This window comes from Capsaspora owczarzaki, assembly GCF_000151315.2.
Source record: "Capsaspora owczarzaki ATCC 30864 unplaced genomic scaffold supercont2.14, whole genome shotgun sequence".
NCBI lineage: Eukaryota > Filasterea > Ministeriida > Capsasporidae > Capsaspora > Capsaspora owczarzaki.
The window spans coordinates 615,400-633,564 of record NW_011887305.1 but is presented as its reverse complement, the minus strand read 5'-3'; the positions used below and the strand labels follow the sequence as shown (position 1 = coordinate 633,564).

Below are 18,165 nucleotides of genomic sequence, written 5' to 3'. Positions count from 1 at the left end.
TGCCAAATCTTAGCGACTGAGCTTCTAGTACAATCAACACTGACATGCAGGCACGGTGGGGTCCAACGATACCAAACTCAACCCCGTCCGAGTTGCGCAACGTTAGGCTCGCTTTCGGCGCCTCGATTGGACGGTTTGCCAGACAAACGAGACGCCAGAGTAGAGCGCAACCAGTGCCACACACGCTACGGCAATAGCGTACATGACGTAGACGACGTCCTCGTGAGGGATGTGGCAAAACACAACGGACGCGACCACAGGCGAAGAGGCGTCGGTCGAGACCGTGGCAAGCAGAAACCGCGCATCCGGGTCGTTGCGGCGATTGAACGAGCCGACGCTGACCTCGATGGTGCCATCAGAGTGCGTAAAGACACAATCTTCGTGAGCGTGGGCCGAGAATACAAGCCGAGGGGCCAGCGATTCCAGTAAAAGCTTTGTGCCTTCCTCGGAAATGGTCTCGCGGTCTTCGCCCGACCTCATCTCGGCGAGCTGCTCCTCTGACAAGTTCACCAGAGGTAGCAAGTCAGGAAGAGTGACAACTTCATGACTTGAGACTTGCCGCCTGGCGACACGACCAGAGCGGTGGAGCTGCAAAACGCCCGAGCGGTCCTGAGGAACCGGACAGGTCACCGACGTCGGTGGCAGCTCTTGGCGATTGCTCTCGTCTGCGGTGCGCTCCATCTTGGTGCCACGTGCAATGTGATCGGCAATGCGATCGGCAATGCGATCGGCAATGCTTGTCCGGAAGAGAGGGAAATGCATTGCAAGAACGACTGGCGGGCGCTCGGTCGTGTCCGGTTGGAGCGTCAACTCTTGTGCAATGTCCGAGATGCGACTTCGTGTGGCGTTACACAGTGTACACCCATCCTGGCGCATCGCAATACTGTTCAACGTGACGAGCTGGATGGACTGTCGCTCGGTCGTTCTGTCAGAGTTGCTCGAAATCATGATCGAATCCGTGGCTGGGCCGAACGCATGGGCAAAACGCTCGAGCAGCCATTGATTCATGACATAGTGAAATCCAACATCGTGATTCCCAACGACGACCTTGAGCAACGGTGGTTGACGATTGGGACTGCGCATGCTCGACATGTCAAACACGCGATGAAACCGCCTCAGATCGTCGTCCCAGTTTTCTTGGGTGTCCCATTGGCCTTCATCAAAGATGTCTCCAAGCAGCAACACGGCGTGCGGACGCTGGTCTTCCGGCAGCAACTGAGCAATCGCTCGGAAGGACTGCTGCATTGCAAACTCGCGCCTCAGCCGATCGAGCCAGTGACCCCGCTGGTGCCCGATGAGATGCGGATCTGCAATGACCAGCAATCGGATTGCGTGTGGCTCGGACGCGGACGCGGACTCGGACTCGGACTCGGTCTTGGTCTTGGGCTCAATCTTGTTGAACTCTGGTAACGCAGAGTGAGCTTGAGCAGTGTTCATCCCGACCCGACCCAGCGTTGGCCATGAAGTGCAGTCAGTATTGTGGATGACTGCATTGTAAAGCCCGATCTGCTGGAAGAGCACGACTTCGGTCATCCAAAGGCACACTCCGACGACAACCAGAATGACCAGAATTGCACGTTGCAGCTGGCGAACCATTGGGTGCAAGCGGTTTGTTCTCTACTTGTAGATCTGGATATGAAGATGAGCCAAGGCTTGAAATTTGGCTCAGGATGCTCGCATTGAGAACTGTAGAAATGTGGCGGAAAAGGGAAAAGAAGAAGACAATTAGACTGAGCTGCTCAGAAACCGAAAAAACGAGGCGAAAATATCATTGAGCCGCAAAATTGTGCATGACAATTGCTGTTGGGGAGTGGGATGGTGTGTTATTGGCATTGAGAACAACAGAGCAGCAAGCTAAGAATGCATCATCGATCCAACCAATCACTCGTGCTTGAGCAGAGCCGCGGTCACTAGGGCGGGCGAATGAACGTGTAGCGGATGCGCAGCAATGACGACCAGCGGAATGGTCATGGACAACAGCTCGGCCTGGATTTGCGTCGGAGAAACCCACGTTTCGTTCGAGTCGAGCAACGGCTCGCAATCCGGAAGAATAGGCTTGCCTTGGTCAACCCGAGAGGCGATCGCAAACTCGATTCGCAGCCTCCACTTGACAGAAACTGATGATGGACGCATCAAGAAACGCAAGCAGACTTTGTCAGTGTCCAGAACAACAACAAAAACAAGAACAAAGGCGCTGCCCTCGTACGCAAATCCGTGTCGAAATCAGGCGTGCTTGCTTGAGGAACAGGAAGCGCAACATGGAGCTGCTTTGTATGGGCGCAGAATTCGTGATGCTCGGCATGAAGCCGCGTGGTGGACAGTTTTTGCGGGTTGACAGCGTATGGCAACCCGACCGTTTCGATGCATTCCAGATGAATGGCAATCTGGACGCAAAAAGACAAAAGGAAAACATACACATTTGCTTGAAATGAGTACATGGTACTTTTGACAACCAACACACCAAAACGGCTGTCGAGCTCAACCTGATAACAAGGGATGGTTGCGTCCGAAAAATCAAAGGTTCCAACGACATCCTCGCCCAGTCGATAGGCGGGTTTTCGTAGTTTGAAGCGCGCCACATGCCCAATGGAGGAGGTGATGTTGAATTTCGCTGCAAATCCGCATCAAGTCAAAACAAAAAAAAAACGTTCCAAAAGGTGTGCGAACAGATTCAAGAGGCGCGTCTTACATGCCCCTTGTCGAGTGGATACATTGGCAGTGACTAGCGACAAAAGCTCGAAAATGGTATCCGAGTCCCAGAGTTCCGAACGAGATGGCCCGCCTGCTGGCTCTGGCAACGACGGGAACGATCTCCGTGTCAAAGCTTGGCGAGACTCTTCGCCAAGGCCCCGTTTCGCCCCATCTTGTTGCGGCAAGGGACTTTGGCGCGATATTGACCGTTTTCGCTCTGGCACCCGAGCCAAAAATAAAATATGGTGAATCAAACCAATCGATCACGACAACAAAAATTCCGAACACATTCTGGCACTCACCCGAGTCACGATCCAGATGGAGTGCAGCTAATGTTGAGGTGAGCATTTCCACAGCTGGAGAATGAGGATTGAAAGAGAGATTTCGTCAGGGACTGACCCAAACACAACAAAAAAATGACATTACTCGTTGTGACACATTTGACTCACGCTGAATAACAAACACACGGAACGAAACGGGAAGGGAGACTGGATCGGCATTTCCAAGCTGAACGCCAACGTTAATTCGATAAGTGTAGCCTGCAGAAACGCCGCGATGTGATGGGGGAATGTCCAACGGCAAGGGAGCCATGTACTCGACTGTCGGTGGCACGGTCAAAGCGAACGGGTGAGTCAGTCGCTGACGCTCTGCAACGCATCCCAATGAGACTGCATGCCACGCTTTACATGACTGTGCTTGGCCTGCTTCCAGTAACGTGTTGTTGGTCAGAATCACAAGAGGCGAGCTAAACATCAACACGCCATTCGAATCGTCGCCTAATCACACAACATCAGAGCAGAGGCACTTTAGTATCGACTGCAGACCAAGCCTATCTGCCCATCCCACGATTTCTCGAACGACAAGCAAGCAAGATCAGATCAGCACAACCGATTTGCTCTACGATCGACAACAACACTGACCTCGATGGCGTGATGCGCGACCCGAGTGCGCAGTGTGACTGTGGTTTGGCGACACTGTCTGCTGTGATGGCGGGTGACTGTTCGGGGTTGACGGTTCGGACACCAATCCGCCTGGCAGGAAGGACGAGAAGAATGAGAGCAAGGACGAGGCGGTTGACTGGACACCTGGGCCTTGTTGAGCATCGGGATGGACGTCGTGATGGCTACTATGATCATGACGATGATGTTGACCATCTTGATGATGATGGCTCTCGATGGCTGGCGTCGCAGTGGACGGCGCTGAGAGCTGTTTCATTGCCAGCTGGACTGCCGCGATTGGCGCCGCGTCGTCCGTCATGACCTCCGCGTCGCGCGCGTGCGGATGTCGCTGCGGGTTGTTTGCGACTGCATCTGCGTTCGTGTACGCCGCGTTGAGGCGCGCGTGGCAGGTGACTTGGGCGCTGACCCAGGCAATCTTCTCGACGCCGCTCGTGCTTGTACCAGTCGTTCCAGTCGTACTCGCGTCGGTCGGCTTGGCGCTGGAATTGAGGTTTGTCAGCGCAATCGTCGCATGCACCGTCTCGCCAGCAAAGAAGACGCCGTTCCGCGCAAGCGTCACTCGCACGTCAAGCATGCGCGGCGAGAAATTTGAGAAAAGGGACTGAGAAAAGAGACTGAGAAAAGAGACTGAGAAATTGAGAAATGAAAGAGAAAATTACAGAGAAAAATGACTGAGAAAAATTACTGAGAAAAAGGGCTGAGAAAGGGACTGGTTTCAATTTCAATGCCTTTTGTTCCATTGCATCGATCTTGTTCGAAAGGCAAGAAGATCCAATGAGAGTGAAAGTCTGTACTGGATGATAATGTGCACACGGTCGTCGTTTTGAAGTGCCGTGGCGTTTTGAGGCTTTTTTTTGTTTTTCTTTTTGGAATTGACTCAGACTGGCAGTCCTTTTTGTTTGTTTCGATTCAACACTCTTTTTGCCAATGTTGTCGTATCAGAATATGAACCAGAGACAGCGGGAGTTGTACGACCAAGTCAGCAATGCGAGTCGGGTGCTCTTGTAAGAGAAAAGCCCGAGTTGATTGGAGCAGCGTGATAGCGTGTGTACGGATACAAAGGAGGACAGCCTGGATGACAATCAGATTAGCGATGCTGAGGCACAAGCGATTGCTGAGGCACTCAAAGTGAACACGACGCTTGACACGCTCAAGTAAGGCATCTCACTCTTGCTGGTGCATGTGAGTGGGTGATTCAGTAGAGTGCTCACTGATGGAGGGGGATGTGGACAGTCTGAGTGAGAATCAGATTGGCATTGTTGGAGCGCGGGCACTCGCTGAGGCACTCAAAGTGAATAAGACGCTGAAGGAGCTCAAGTCAGTCAATTCGCATCTACTGGTGCTTATGAGTGGGTGATCAAGTAGAGGTCAGTCCGAGTGCTCACGAACGGAGGGGACGGACAGCCTGCGAGAGAATCAGATTGGCGCTGCCGGAGCGCAGGCGATTGGTGAAGCACTCAAGGTGAACACGACACTGGCTGTGCTCAGGTAAGGCATCATCTATCTCACTTTGATGTGAGTGGGTGATTTCAGTAGAGGGACTGCAAGGGTGGTTCACTGAGGGATGGACAGTTTGTATCAGAATCAGATTGGCGATGCTGGAGCGCAGGCCATTGCTGAGGCACTCAGAGTGAACAAGACGCTGAAGGAGCTCTAGTAAGCCATTCCACTTTGACTGATGCGTGAGGGTGGGCGATTCAGAAGAGTGCTCACCGATGGAGGGTTGAGATGAACAGTCTGCACAACAATGAGATTGGCGATGTTGGAGCACAGGCGATTGCTGACACACTCAAAGTGAACAAGATGGTGCGGATGCTATTGTAAGGAATCTCACTTTGACTGATGCATGTGATCAAGTAGAAGGTGTTAGGAGTGTTCACTGATGGAGGAAATGTGGACAGTTTGGAAGAGAATCACATTGGTAACATTGGAGCGCAGGCAATCGCTGAAGCACTCATGGTGAACAAACAGCTGTGGTGGCTCGAGTAAGTTGCTGTGCGCTTTGCTTGCTGGTCTCGGTCGTTGGGCGAGGCTCAGACAAACGTTGCTCACCCCTGAAACGACAGGGTACATTTAAATTGCATTGGCAATGCTGGTATTCAAGCGATTAATGAAGCGCGTCATGTCAACCGAACTCTGAATGACCTTAGGTAGGTTTGTTTGTCCGAACGATTTGTCCTCCAACCACCGGACTCGCCCTGCTGCGTGCTCATTCACCTTGATTGTTCGTTGCACAGCATTTATCGCCAGCTCAACCCTCTTGCATTCTCCTTGCTTCCACGATTGGCAACTGCTGAAGACCTTCACAACGTGTTTCTCTTGCTGACCAGCGGACAGGAGCTGGAGGATCAATCGGCAGCTCTGCCCGCCCTACCAAACGAGCTTGCCGAACTCATTATGGACGAAGCGCACTACTGGCAAGGCGTGCAGCATACCAAACGAGAATGGTTTCATGTCGATACCCCCGACCGCGTTCTGAAAGTCACTGTGCCTCAAGGAAATTCAATCCGTGTGAAAGCAATTCAAGTGCTTCGTGACATGAGTAACCGCTCTGACAGCAACGGCAGCAGCGGCTTTGATTTGATTATCCGAGATGAGCAAGGTGCTATTCGATACGAATGCTCGGTGAAACCGACCCTCGTCGATTCGAGCCTCGAGCTTGTGACAATCCTGCCAGCCAATCATCCTGTCTTTCGACAAATGCGCGCGGGTTGGCAGGTTCAAGTTCGAGCCAGCAAGTCTCCCTCCGATGTAGCGTTTGAATCGCTTCGTGTTGGATATGTTTAACGACAGTCATGGGAACTGTCTGCCCTCCCGCTCCTTGACTAGTGAGTTCTTTGTCGTCGTCATCATCAAGCTCCGTCCCATCGGACGCAGCCAACACGCTCGCCAATTTCCTGATCCTTTTCGTAGATCTGCAACTCGAGCTTTGAGTTCATTGGTTGCTGCTTCTTTTGTGCTGTATTTCGATATACAAATTTCAATTTCAGTTCAGTCTTATTTCTTTGTTTCAAGTTCTGAGATTTTTTTTTTCTTTGCCCAGTTTTTGTTTCGACAATGTCCTCAGCACGCAGTAGAAAGTTTGCCGTGATGGGCTTCCGCGCTGTCGGTGAGTTTTTCAACATCAATGCCGTCTCTCTCTCTCTATCCCTCGTTCATTCAGCACTGAGAACTTGGGGGTTGTGGGAGTGAGAATTGTGTGAAACGAAGCGCAATCTGAGCCGTGTTTCAGCAGATTGAACGCACGAAGCGCCTCAGCAAGCGAGACCACACACAACGCTATACAATCCTCAATCATGTAATGAGGCTGTCGTTCATACCTCTGATAATGGATGACTGTTGTTGTGGTTGTAACGGAAAAAAACAACGCAATATCACATGCAAAACCGAAAAAAAAAAAAAAAAAAAAAGTTGGCTGGAACGTCATTGAGATGGATTTGTGCGTTTGTTGACTGGCGGCTTGCCTGGTTGTTTGTTTGGGTGGCAGCGGCGACGAACACGCCATGGCTTTGTGCTTATGCGAGCAGCCTGTGCTTTTGTGGGAGAGGGGAACGGAACGGACGCGGACGAGGTGGTGGTAGAAGGTTCAACGAAGCAAAAACGAAGGTTCAGAGCGGAATAACCAGCCTCTCCTCCCCCCTCTCCTTCCAGAGTGGGCAATGCCAAGCTGAGCGAGCGTTGGCAACGAACGAGAGTGCAGGATGTGAATGAACTGACTGAAAGGGTTGCGCGTCGGGGTTGGCTGGAGCAATGGTTTAGTGCTTTTGGAACGTGAACCAGAGGTAATGTCGCTAGAGCGATCGGAGAGAGAGACAGAGAGACAGAATCCCACTGTCCTGTTGCTTCAGAGTGAACATGCATTGTGTGTGTTGACTGACGCGCACTGCAGTGGAGAAGCGTCGCCAGAGTGCTGTAACTGGCAGAGCAGCGACGAAGCTCCGACCCCGTTGTTTCTGCCTCGCCTGCGTCCTCCCACTTCCCAATTCAAAGCCAGCGCAAGTCGCAATGTCTCTTCTGCTGCTTTCATTGCAACAGTACAGTGGACGGCGCTGCTAGCGTTGGTGAATGGCAAACGCGACAAGAGCTCAAAACACGCCACAACTAAACCTCCGACAATACCCAGCTTCCCTTCTCTCTGTCTCTCTCTCTCTCCCCCCCCCAGCTCATCGGCTGTATGGGTGCCCTGCGACGCATTCGAGCATTCCATACAAAACACCGAGCTACAGTCGCAGCATGCAGACCCCAAGGCGCCTCTTTGTCTTCGTTCGGAGCTTCTTTTCGACTTTATTCCTCTTTCGTGTCAGTTTTTGATGACGCGGTGCCGCTTCCTCGCTCGTGGGCGGTGGTGGTGGTGGCGACTTACCTCGCTGAAAACATGCAATCGTCGAACGGTCTTTGTTGCGCAAAAGACGCCGCGCCGCGGTCGTGGCTCGTTTAGATTTGCGCATTCGGTCTGAGAAGATGACTCATTGAAAAATTCTTTTGTTTGTCTTGTCTGAGCAGGCAAATCATCGCTCACCATGCAGTTCATCGAAGGCCAGTTCTCGGAAACATACAACCCGACCATTGAAAACACCTACCAAAAGCCACTGAGCTTGCGAGGAGGCCGCGATTTCCTGGTTGAAATTGTCGACACACCCGGCCAGGTATGAGTTTCTCCACTTCGCACTCATCCTCCACAGTGTGCACTTCCATGTCGTGCTCGAGGCTCATTCCTTCTGTTGGTTTTTTTGGTGTTTGGGTTCTGGTCTTGACGCTGTAGGACGAGTTTTCCATCTTCCCCACGCGTTATTCCGTCGGCATTCACGGCTACGTGCTGGTGTACTCGGTGACGTCTCGCACGAGCTTTGAGATGCTGAAAATCATTCGCGAAAAGCTGCTCAACATGACCGGCACCAACTCTGTCCCATTGGTACTCGTTGGCAACAAGGTAGGGGTTGCAGCTTTGTGTTGCTTTCGTTCTTTCGTTGCTTTTTGTTCTTTGTGAGCGCACTCAACGATTCCCGCACCCCCCCCCCATTCACTAATCAGACGGATCTCGTCGGCGAGCGCGTTGTGACGTTCGAGGACGGGCGCGAGCTCGCCGCGCAGTGGGGCTGTGGCTTTGTCGAGTCGTCTGCCAAGCGGAATAACAGTGTCAAGGAGATTTTCGAATCACTGCTTGAGGAGGTTGACAAGGACTCGCTGCCGCCACAAAAGGACAAGAGCGGTGGCTGTGTGATTGCTTGATTTCCCTCGTTGTACACGCAAATAGATGCAAAGGGTTTGTTGTTTGGGTGTCGAGACAAGCAAAAAACCACACACACACACGACTGGTATGCTTGCAAATGAAAATCAACATGCACACGGTCTAAGAACGATGACACTGATGCGACAGATTCCTAAGATGCTTCACTGGCTGGTGAAAATCACTGTTGGTGGGAGGAGCAAACCAAAGTCATCACATGAACACAGAGGTGAATATGTAATAGGTATGACCCGTAATTGTGCATTTGAAAGAGTTGAAAAAAAACGGAAGAAAAATCAGCAGACACACGACCAAAGCAAGCAGCATCTCACGCGCGGTAGCAGACAAGAGACAGCTGCAAGCTGGTCGTGTGCAGTCATCTCCTCCCTCGTGCGAAAGTATGATGGGAGAGGAGTGGAGAAGAAGCGGGCGAGCTGAGAAAGCCCAAAAGAGAGAAAAAAAAAACACAAAGAGAGAAAAAAAGTGCATTTCAATCCTCAGCGAGCAAGGTACAGGCGAATTCCCGCGGCCACAACCACCACACCCGCAATCACAGAAAGAGTCGAGGCTACTGCGACGGCCGAGGAGGCACGCTCATCGACAGAGCGGAGTTGCATCTCGAGCGCGCGGATGCGGCCCTGCGCCTGCGCCAGCTCCTCTGCTGTGACTGTGCTCGTGGTCGTGTACGCAGGGGGTTCGTTGGCATTGAAGGACGAGGTGCGAACATTACCCTGCGAGGAGCCTTCCTTGTGGGCGGTGCACCAAAGGCCAAAGCGACGACCGCGATCAATGTAGTCGAGGTTGTTCTGGAGCCACGCGTCGCCAATCTTGCCATTCTTCTTGTAGTGAGACAAGGCGACGCCACGCAGATGAGCAGCAGCCAGGTCGCCAATGTCCTCGGCGTCGTCAATGACAAAGCCGGCCGTCTTCATGTCCTTCAGGTAGGTGTCGGCGTTGCAGTTGTTCATGGCGAGGAATTTGAGTTCTTCGTTCTTGGCATCGATGGCCTGGATAATCAGAATCAGAGTTCAGAATCAGAAAAGAAAAAGACAAAAAAGTTGAGAAACGAGAAATCAAAACGGTCGGACAAAAGAGCATGGTACAAACTGCAAACCCACCTTGGCCTCATCTTCGGGGAAACCGAGACCGGGAATCCAGTGGTGGAAGAAGACAAAGCGGCCGTTGGGCTTGAGGACACGGAGGCATTCCTGGAAACAAGACGCGGTGCAAAGGTCAGAACAAACACTGGCAAGCATGACCGAGGTACAAAGACAAGCCTGCCTACACGGAAGATGTGAACGCGATCCTGGTGGCTGAGCGCATCGGGGTCTTGGCCGAAAATGGCATCGAACGAGCCATCAGCAAACGGAAGCTGGAAGGCGTTGCAGGCCACGAACGTGACGAGGTGCTCGACCTTGTCGGCCTTGGCTTGCTCCTTGGCCTAAGCAGTAGTAGTAGAAGAGAGGGAGAGTAAGAGAAAAATGAATGAGGCAACCAAGAGAACACTCGTCGATTGCGACACGGTGCAGCACTCACCCGGTTGATTGCCTTCTCAACAATGTCAATGCCGGTGATCTTGCAGTTGTACTCCTTGGCGAGCTGGATGGCCGAAGCGCCCTCGCCACAGCACAAGTCTAGGTAATGCTTGCCTTCCGCGCCCTCGCTGTCCGCGAGGTTGAGTTCAAGAGCAATGCGCTTGGTCATCCGCCAGCCACCTAAAATTGTTCAGAACATGTCAGAACATCAACCCACGACCACAGAAGATCCAAAAAATGCGACCCCAGCTTCACCGCACGATTACATCAAGAGATCGTGCGTCTTCCATCCACAAGCATCCGACACGCTCAACAAACACCTCAAAGTATTGACAGTACGTCAAAAACATTCAAAAAAGGGGGGGAATGTCGATTTGGTTTCAAAAATTCCCAGCACTCTGCTTTCCGGTAAACCAAAAACCAGACAATGCACTCCATCTGCCATTGTGCAATCGGGATCATGATGCTGAATGTTGTGATGAGCACAACCGCTCAAAACCAACAAAAACCGTCAAAAAAGACAAAAAAGCCAAAAAAGCAAAAAAAAAAAAAAAAAAAAAAAATCGTCATTGCTTTAAGGTTGGCGTTTTTCGCGATTGGATCCAGGATGAGCGTGTGATGAGTGTTTGAGCGCACGGACGCGACTGCGCATTGCGTACCTGCGTGCAGTTGCTCGCGGGGCTCGGGCCAGTGGGTTGCGAGGCGGTCGTGGAAGCCTTCACCGTAGTCCTATTCAACAACCAAAAAACAAACCAAAAAACCGTCAAAATGCATGAATAACAGGGTTTCATCGCGCTCATCCGACGTTGAATGTGAGGCACGCAGCAAACGGATGAGCAAGACCATCAGCAGCAGCAGCAAGCAACGATGCACAGCGAACGAAAATCAAAAAAAGGGCGGAAGAAACGACCTCGAAGAAAGCCATACAAACAAAACCCGACCACTGCAGCAATCAATGTCGTCACTACGCACTTCTTGCTCAAACCCTCACTCTTCCAAGCCCCAACTCCAGATCTGCGACTGCGTAATAAGGCTGTGCTGTGTGCCAATCGATGGATGTGGTGGGGGGGGGACTGACCGCATAGTGCTCCCAGCCAATCTTGCTCTTGTCAATCGAAGCCATTTTGTGTATTTTGAAAGACTGACGTGCTCCAAAATAGCCCCGAGCGATTGACAAGTAGTAGTGTGAGTTAAATGGGACATGCCATTTCGAGTCGATCGTTGCATGTTCGAGGGGCGACAGGGGACTTTGGAGGTGGCAGGGATTGCTCACAAAGTTTGCCAAAAGCAAAATCTCATTCCTCTGAAAAATCACCTCGTGAGCTGGGCCAGTCCACCCACCAGACAGACTACGAATGGGCTCATTCTCCATGTCATATATCACACTTGCACACGCACGCACGCACGAAGCCGGACCTCGCAAGCGAATCAGAGCAACAAACAAAAGAAACAAAAACATCGTTTTTGTTTCTGTTTCTTTTCCTGCTGTTCTGACACGCGCCAATTTTTGTTTCCCCCCCCCCCTTCACCAAGCAAAACCCTGCATCCAACATGTATTTCTTTTTCTTGTTGTCATCCCGAGGGACCGAAGAAGGGAATTACGAAATCGAACAACATCCACGCGGTGCGCCCGCTTCCACTTTTGGACGGCAAGCGAGCTCACTCTCTCCACTTTTCCGCCCCAGAAGCCATGAAGTTCAACCCCGACGTCAGCTCATCGCGCCGCAAGAGCCGCAAGGCCCACTTTGCCGCCCCGTCGTCGGTCCGCCGCATCCTCATGAGCGCCCCCCTCTCGAAGGAGCTCCGCACCAAGCACGGCATCCGCTCGCTCCCCATCCGCAAGGACGACGAGGTGACTGTTGTCCGTGGCTCGCACAAGCAGACCACCGGCAAGGTCTCTGCCGTCTACCGTCGCAAGTGGGTCATCCACCTCGACTCGCTCAACCGCGAGAAGCCCAACGGTGGCACGGTCGCTGTCGGCCTTGACCCCTCCAAGGTTGTGATCACCAAGATCAAGACCGACGCCAACCGCCGTGCTCTCCTCGAGCGCAAGGCCAAGCACGCCGCCGCCGCCAAGGGCAAGCACACTCAGGCCTCCGTTGCCAGCCAGTAAACAACCCCCCCCCCCACACAATAATCACCAGGCGCGGGGTGCGCGGGGTTGCTGTGGATCAAAGCAAATCGCACGGCAGCGCTAAAGCGAACAAGGAGGCTTTTTTTTTATTTTCTCGATTTTTTTTCAAAGGTAAGCTTTTTTTTTTTTTTTTGCCGTTTGAACGTTGTGTGCGACTTGTCCGTCCGGCTCGGTGGAGAGAGACGAATAGGGGGTGAGATTCACAGTGTCAGCAGCGCAAGGGCAGCAGCAGCGGCAAGCGGCAGGCACAGGGGAAAAAAAAAAAAAAAAAGCTGCAATGGAAATGCAATGGTTTTTTTTTTTTGAAAGAAAAAAAAAACATGTGCTCGTCCTTTTTTTTTTCTTCTTCTCTTGTGCTTCTCGCCGCTCTCCTGCGCCGCTGCTGCACCGCGTCTGCCCGGTTTCATGAAAGGACTGCATGCATTTGACTGCTGTGGGCAGCGCTTGGGACTGCGGCGTCCCGGGCTTTGGCGCAACAGCTGGCTTTTTTTTTTTTTTCTTCGATCTCTTTTTTTTTTTTTTTTTTTTTTTTTTTTTTTTTTTTTTCAGCGTGGTCGACCTGAGGTTTTTTTTTTTTTTTTTTTTCTTTGCTGGATTTGCATTACTTTTTTTTTTTTTTCGTTTTGGCTGCAACCACATTGTGGCTGCCGGGTGGGCTGCAGAAGCTTCCTGCTCGCCACCGCACCGCTTTTTTTGAGGTCATCTCTTTGCCGTTTGTCTTTCATGCGGTTGCTCTTTGGTCTTGCTGATGTGATTTGGTGTTCTGAACTGCAGGCTCACGTTTGAACTCTGTTTGCCATTGTTCCCGTGCCAGGTTTGCCTTCTTGGCCTTCACTGTCCCGGGGGTGTCCTGCCGATGATTGAAAAATGACAGAAACAAACTCTCCCTGCTTGTCGCTTTTAGTGTCGTTCCTTGCTTTATCTGCTGTGCTCCAAACTTCTTGTGTCGAATGCTAACGTTCCTTTTCCCCATGTTCCGGTCCTCCTGTTTGCTTCACTTTGTCCCTTGCCCATCTCACGTGTGGTCTTTATGGCAAGAGAAGCGCTGGATTGCGTTGATTGAACGGCATAGGAGGGGGTGCAGCCGTCATTCGATTCGCGACACTCGATGGACGCCTCTTGTGCACCACTCACGCACTGCATGCAAGCAATTACTGGGGCGATCGTGACCATTTTTGTGATTTGTATAGAACAGAACAGGGTGGATTGGGGGAAAAGCAGCATCGAGAACGAGAACGAGAACGAGAACAAGAAAATATGTTTGTAATCACACACTCCGCTAAGCGTCTTGATTGGTTGGCCTGTGGACACGAGAGATGGTACAAACAAGTGAGGACACAGTGGGGGCTCAGTCAATCAATCGATTCACTTGCAAAACGTACCCAGTTTGGGAAGTTGCCAATTGGAGTTGCTGTTGGAGTTGGCTGACCTGGCCGCGCAAGGTTTCGATGTAGGTGATTGCGTTTTGCAAAATTGAAACCTACACGCAGCAGCAACAACAACAACAACGACGACGACGACGACGCCAGTCAGTCAGTCAACGCCAGCCAAAAAACAAGTCTCCAAAAGCAAAGCGCAACCAAGCTCAACCCCATTTCGCTGAACTCCTGTACCTTGGAAGATGCAATCGCGGGGCCGTCAGAAGCGCGAGTGGAAGCAGGGACGGCCAACCTGAGAGCCCGGAACCTGTCGTTAATACGATCACGACGCCGGCGTTCAATGGCAGAGTGCGTCAACTTGCGACGCGCAGCCATTTCGATGCCAAGTTGCAAAGAGTCAACGTCGTCGCCTTCGGAATTGGTGGGAGAGTCAACATCCGAACCTGAAGCAGATCGTGGCTGCAGCCTTCGTGACGAGGACGAAGGCAGCGCTGTCTCGATGGCAGCGGGCGCTGCGGGCGCTGCGGGCGCTGCGGGCGCTGCGGGCGCTGCGGGTGCTGCGGGTGCTGCAGGTGCTGCGGGTGCTGCGGGTGCTGCAGGTGCTGCAGGTGCTGCGGGTGCTGCTGACTTGGCTTTACGGGTAGTTTGCCTGGGCGTTTTGAATTTCACTGCGAGGGTGCGGAGCTTTGCGGGGGTTGTAGCAGCAGCCAAATCTGCAGGTGGAACGGTCGCAGCAGCCGGAGAAGCTGCAGCCGGGGGAGCAGCAGCCGGGGAAGCTGCAGCCGGGGGAGCTACAGCAGCCTGTGGCTGCACGGCATAGTACCCATACGGATACGCGTACGCGTGATAATTATAACCATGTTGGGCAGCGGCTGCTGCGGCGGCTATCGCCGCGTAATGTTGTTGTTGTTGTTGTTGTTGTTGTTGTTGTTGCTGTTGTTGCTGTTGTTGCTGTTGTTGCTGTTGTTGCTGTTCTTGTTGCTGCTGGTGGTGTTGGTAGTGCTGGGGAAGGAGTTGCTGTTGGGCCATATGTGCAAAGTGGTAGGGGTACGCCTGGGGCATGTACATGGCTTGAGCAGCTTGAGAATATTGAGCTTGTGGAGCGGGTGCTGGCTTTTGGTCGGTGTGTTCAGCATCGCTGCCATCGTGCAATGCTGGCTGAGGATGGTGAGCGGCGAGCATGTCTAGGCTGGTTGCTTCCCCTTTTCCGTTGAAATTTCGGGCCTTTAACTCGATGCTTGGGTGGATGGATTTTGGGTGGAACTCGAAATGGCTTTGCCTGTCTTTCATTCAAAATCAGAGACCAAGGCGACGCAAGTGAGCGAGTGGGTTTCCTTCAATAAAAACAAAGGGAAAGAGGGTGATGATTTTCAGAGAAGCAAGTGGCACAGCAGTTGACCCGGGCTGTCTTGGTGAAGACATGCACCGCTTTTTTTTTTTTTCTGAGCAGCGGAGATGAGAGCCGACCCTCAACGCGGTTGTTGTCATGCGGGTCGTTGAGAAGGACTGGCGGCAAACCGAGCGCGTCTGCGAGTCGCCCTTCGTTTGCATTTGCTGTCTGTTGCACCAAGCGCACAGCGATCGGACGCTCTGATGCAACGATGCAACGCCTCAACAAGCTAGTGGCTGACGTGACCACGCACGAAACCAGACGACGATACCCCCCGCCTCCAGCAGCCAGCGCGCATGGGGCTGAGCCAGTGCGGGTGGTGGGGCGGAGTGGTGCACGTTGTGACGTCGTAGTGGTAGTTGATCCCGTGCTGCAAAGTGGACGAGCGACGAGGGAAGCGCAAGAGGGAAGCGTGTGTTGGTTGAGAGTGCGGGTTGGAAGACGTGTTGTTCGGCCAAGACACACACTCGGCGCAGCCATGATTGCTGGCATCCCCGCCCGGGCATGTGGCAACTGAGCTACTCGCGCGACGGACTCGAGCGCGCGCGAGAGAGAGAGAGAGAGAGAGAGAGAGAGAGAATAAAAAAAAAAACAAAAGGTCGTGCAAAGCCACAAGGACAAAACATCACGAGGAGCACGTGTGCACCTCACGCATCCCGAATTTGCCGACCCCTGCCGATGCTCCTCGCACGCCTCCCCGCCTCCCTCCGCTCAGTCACACGCTCTCATACTCAGGTACACATTCACAAGCATAAACAACACTTACAGCGACAAAGCGACGAGCAAAAAAAAATGAGAAAAGTAGAAGGGGGAAAAAAACAACGAATGATTAAAAAAAACAATAGACAAACAAGGGAAAGGGCGAGCTTGTGAGGATGGATGACGGGGAGCAGGCGAGAAACTAAAGACTGACCAAACAAAAGAGTGGAGTAGGAGAATGAGGAAATCAAGAGGAAAATGTCGTGGAGCCGAGCAAGGACAGGAGGAAGGTGCATGACAGTGGCAGTTTTTCGCAAAAATCCAACCATCTACCGCATGCATGGAGATTCGGCGTGATGATCTACTCTCTCATTCTTCTCTTAAGATGAAGCTCGAACTTGACGGATTGAGCATGTCCATTCGCACACTTCTAGCTTGTTCTTTCAGCTGATATTCCTGCGCATGTTGAAACAGTTGCTTCCTTTTGCTTCGCGGTTTTTTTTTTCTCGTTTTCAAATGCTTTTCGCCACAATCCAATGCATGCCCTTCCCTTAATCCATAACACCTTCAGTTTGACTCACCGACGATGAAACGCGAAGTATTTCTCTCAGATTTGGGAATCAAAAATTGGTCGTATTTTGAGGCGTCAAAGGCTTAGATCGACTGGCAGTCTTTGTTGTTTTGCTGAGATCTTCCAATATGCTGTCTGGCTCGCCAAGATTGAAATGGAACCGTCAATCGTAAGGATGTAATCAACAGAAGGCAACAAACAAAAACACCACGCTCATACACACAACAAGAAACAGTTCCAAAAACAAGACACAATTCGCTCACTTGGATCCAAGCGTCGGCCCAATTCGCATCTTGACGCCAGAAGCGGTCTTAACCACGCGGCCGCCGGCAGGCTTGCGTACTGCTGATGCTGTTGATGCTGCTGGTACTGCTGGTGCCGTTGAGGCTGCTGTTGCAAAGGTCGCCGATGCTGCAGGCTTACGCGTGGCCGAACCGCCAGACAGCGCCTCCCGCTCCTTCAATCGGCGATGAACTGCTCGTGCATGTGCAATCTCGGCGGCAGTGAGCTCTTCGTCGTCGTCATCATCATCAAGTTCCATCCCGTCAAGCGCCAACAGCTCATCAATTTCCTGGTCGAGAGCATCCAGCGCCGAGTTGCTCGATTTGCTCTTGCCCTTGCCTGCCGACGTAGCGGATGGGCGTCCTGCGCTTGCTTTGCCAGTCGCGGGTTTGGCAGGAAGGTTGTCGTCCTCTTCGTCGTCCTCTTCGTCAAAATCTTGCTCGTCGTCGTCGTCGTCGTCAAAATCCTCGTCATCAAAATCCTCCTCATCAGCCTCATCATCCTCATCATCGTCGTCATCATCTGATGCGCCTGCGGGATTGCTGGGTTTGGCGGATTCGGCGAGAGGACGCCGTGACATTGAGCCAATGACACGTTCGCTGCGGTGGACTGCGGGCTCGGACTTGCCGGCCGGTGCGCCGTCCTCGTCGTCATCGGAGCCTTCAGCGTCGCTATCGTCCTCTGCTTCGGCTTCGGCCAGGCGCAGCACCTTCCTTCGGTCGCGTTCGCGCAACGCTCGCAACTCGTTGTCGCGCTTCTGCTCCTCGTGGAAGAGCTCGGTCGGCGTGTAGTTTTCCTTTGGCGCAATGTCCGTGCGCTCGAGGCACTTGGCGCACACCTTCTTGATCTCGGCACAGCCGTCGCAGATGACGTGGTAGGCCTTGGTGACGGTGCGCTTGCTGCACGAGGTGCAAACCTTGGGCTGCGTCAATGGCTTGTACTTGCGGAAGCGCTTGCGCCAGTCGACGATATCCTTGCATCGGAAGCACAGACCGTCCACTGGCAATGCCATGATGCGCTTGGTGAGCTTGCTGTTCTTGTTGTGCTGGTACGCGAACGCATTCTGGTACTTTTGGCCCTGCTTTTTCGTGTTGCCCGAGCGCGACGTCGACATTGTGGTCGGCGGGGTTTTCAAGTCAGAGTGTATGTGCGTGTGTGTGTGTAAGTGTGTGGGTTGGTGGATTCGCTCGTTGCAGGAGTGATGTAACACGAGGGCGGTTCGAGCAGAAGCCGACTCCACGTGGAACTGAGCGAAAAATCCAAAAACAAAAACTGAGACTTGGTTTGGCGGGAAAAAT

General features: G+C 52.5%; 9 protein-coding genes across 10 annotated transcripts; 4 read left to right on the top strand and 5 right to left on the bottom strand.

Annotated features, from left to right (window-relative positions):
• On the bottom strand, nucleotides 1-1,719 carry CAOG_07662 (metallophosphoesterase 1). Its single transcript, XM_004343486.2, has one exon. It carries the CDS (start codon nucleotides 1,594-1,596, stop codon nucleotides 103-105), a length of 1,494 nt encoding a protein of 497 aa, XP_004343536.1. The 5' UTR covers nucleotides 1,597-1,719; the 3' UTR covers nucleotides 1-102.
• An 82-nt stretch (nucleotides 1,720-1,801) lies between these two features.
• CAOG_07661 (hypothetical protein) lies at nucleotides 1,802-4,285 on the bottom strand. The gene is made up of 8 exons (XM_004343485.2): nucleotides 3,612-4,285; nucleotides 3,378-3,467; nucleotides 3,141-3,290; nucleotides 2,994-3,047; nucleotides 2,690-2,908; nucleotides 2,484-2,611; nucleotides 2,207-2,384; nucleotides 1,802-2,117 (listed from the first exon to the last, which is right to left on the bottom strand). Exons 1-8 carry the CDS (start codon nucleotides 4,222-4,224, stop codon nucleotides 1,882-1,884), a joined length of 1,668 nt encoding a protein of 555 aa, XP_004343535.2. The 5' UTR covers nucleotides 4,225-4,285; the 3' UTR covers nucleotides 1,802-1,881.
• A 350-nt stretch (nucleotides 4,286-4,635) lies between these two features.
• CAOG_07660 (hypothetical protein) lies at nucleotides 4,636-5,307 on the top strand (the record flags this gene model as incomplete). The annotated part of the gene is made up of 4 exons (XM_004343484.1): nucleotides 4,636-4,646; nucleotides 4,721-4,804; nucleotides 5,016-5,138; nucleotides 5,223-5,307. The coding sequence occupies 4 exons, from the start codon at nucleotides 4,636-4,638 to the stop codon at nucleotides 5,305-5,307; spliced, it is 303 nt and encodes a 100-aa protein (XP_004343534.1).
• A 71-nt stretch (nucleotides 5,308-5,378) lies between these two features.
• On the top strand, nucleotides 5,379-6,437 carry CAOG_07659 (hypothetical protein; the record flags this gene model as incomplete). The annotated part of the gene is made up of 4 exons (XM_004343483.1): nucleotides 5,379-5,456; nucleotides 5,511-5,635; nucleotides 5,717-5,800; nucleotides 5,888-6,437. 4 exons carry the CDS (start codon nucleotides 5,379-5,381, stop codon nucleotides 6,435-6,437), a joined length of 837 nt encoding a protein of 278 aa, XP_004343533.1.
• A 209-nt stretch (nucleotides 6,438-6,646) lies between these two features.
• CAOG_07658 (ras-2) lies at nucleotides 6,647-8,972 on the top strand. Its single transcript, XM_004343482.2, has 4 exons — nucleotides 6,647-6,759; nucleotides 8,154-8,296; nucleotides 8,413-8,580; nucleotides 8,682-8,972. The coding sequence occupies exons 1-4, from the start codon at nucleotides 6,708-6,710 to the stop codon at nucleotides 8,877-8,879; spliced, it is 561 nt and encodes a 186-aa protein (XP_004343532.2). The 5' UTR covers nucleotides 6,647-6,707; the 3' UTR covers nucleotides 8,880-8,972.
• On the bottom strand, nucleotides 8,837-11,548 carry CAOG_07657. 2 transcript variants are annotated; one of them, XM_011272443.1, is made up of 7 exons: nucleotides 11,491-11,548; nucleotides 11,072-11,141; nucleotides 10,414-10,592; nucleotides 10,163-10,318; nucleotides 9,996-10,085; nucleotides 9,608-9,884; nucleotides 8,837-9,061 (listed from the first exon to the last, which is right to left on the bottom strand). In XM_011272443.1, exons 1-7 carry the CDS (start codon nucleotides 11,533-11,535, stop codon nucleotides 9,042-9,044), a joined length of 837 nt encoding a protein of 278 aa, XP_011270745.1. In that variant the 5' UTR covers nucleotides 11,536-11,548; the 3' UTR covers nucleotides 8,837-9,041. The 2 variants fall into 2 exon arrangements, with proteins under 2 accessions (XP_011270745.1, XP_004343531.1); XM_004343481.2 differs by lacking the exon at nucleotides 8,837-9,061 and having other exon boundaries at nucleotides 9,068-9,884.
• A 514-nt stretch (nucleotides 11,549-12,062) lies between these two features.
• CAOG_07656 (60S ribosomal protein L26) lies at nucleotides 12,063-13,520 on the top strand. The gene is made up of 2 exons (XM_004343480.2): nucleotides 12,063-12,657; nucleotides 13,361-13,520. Exon 1 carries the CDS (start codon nucleotides 12,103-12,105, stop codon nucleotides 12,523-12,525), a length of 423 nt encoding a protein of 140 aa, XP_004343530.1. The 5' UTR covers nucleotides 12,063-12,102; the 3' UTR covers nucleotides 12,526-12,657; nucleotides 13,361-13,520.
• A 179-nt stretch (nucleotides 13,521-13,699) lies between these two features.
• CAOG_07655 (hypothetical protein) lies at nucleotides 13,700-15,070 on the bottom strand (the record flags this gene model as incomplete). Its single annotated transcript, XM_004343479.1, has 4 exons — nucleotides 13,700-13,847; nucleotides 13,929-14,026; nucleotides 14,160-14,809; nucleotides 14,992-15,070. 4 exons carry the CDS (start codon nucleotides 15,068-15,070, stop codon nucleotides 13,826-13,828), a joined length of 849 nt encoding a protein of 282 aa, XP_004343529.1. The 3' UTR covers nucleotides 13,700-13,825.
• A 1,675-nt stretch (nucleotides 15,071-16,745) lies between these two features.
• On the bottom strand, nucleotides 16,746-18,134 carry CAOG_07654 (hypothetical protein). Its single transcript, XM_004343478.2, has one exon. The coding sequence runs from the start codon at nucleotides 17,979-17,981 to the stop codon at nucleotides 16,845-16,847; it is 1,137 nt and encodes a 378-aa protein (XP_004343528.2). The 5' UTR covers nucleotides 17,982-18,134; the 3' UTR covers nucleotides 16,746-16,844.
• Between the last annotated feature and the right edge of the window lie 31 nt (nucleotides 18,135-18,165).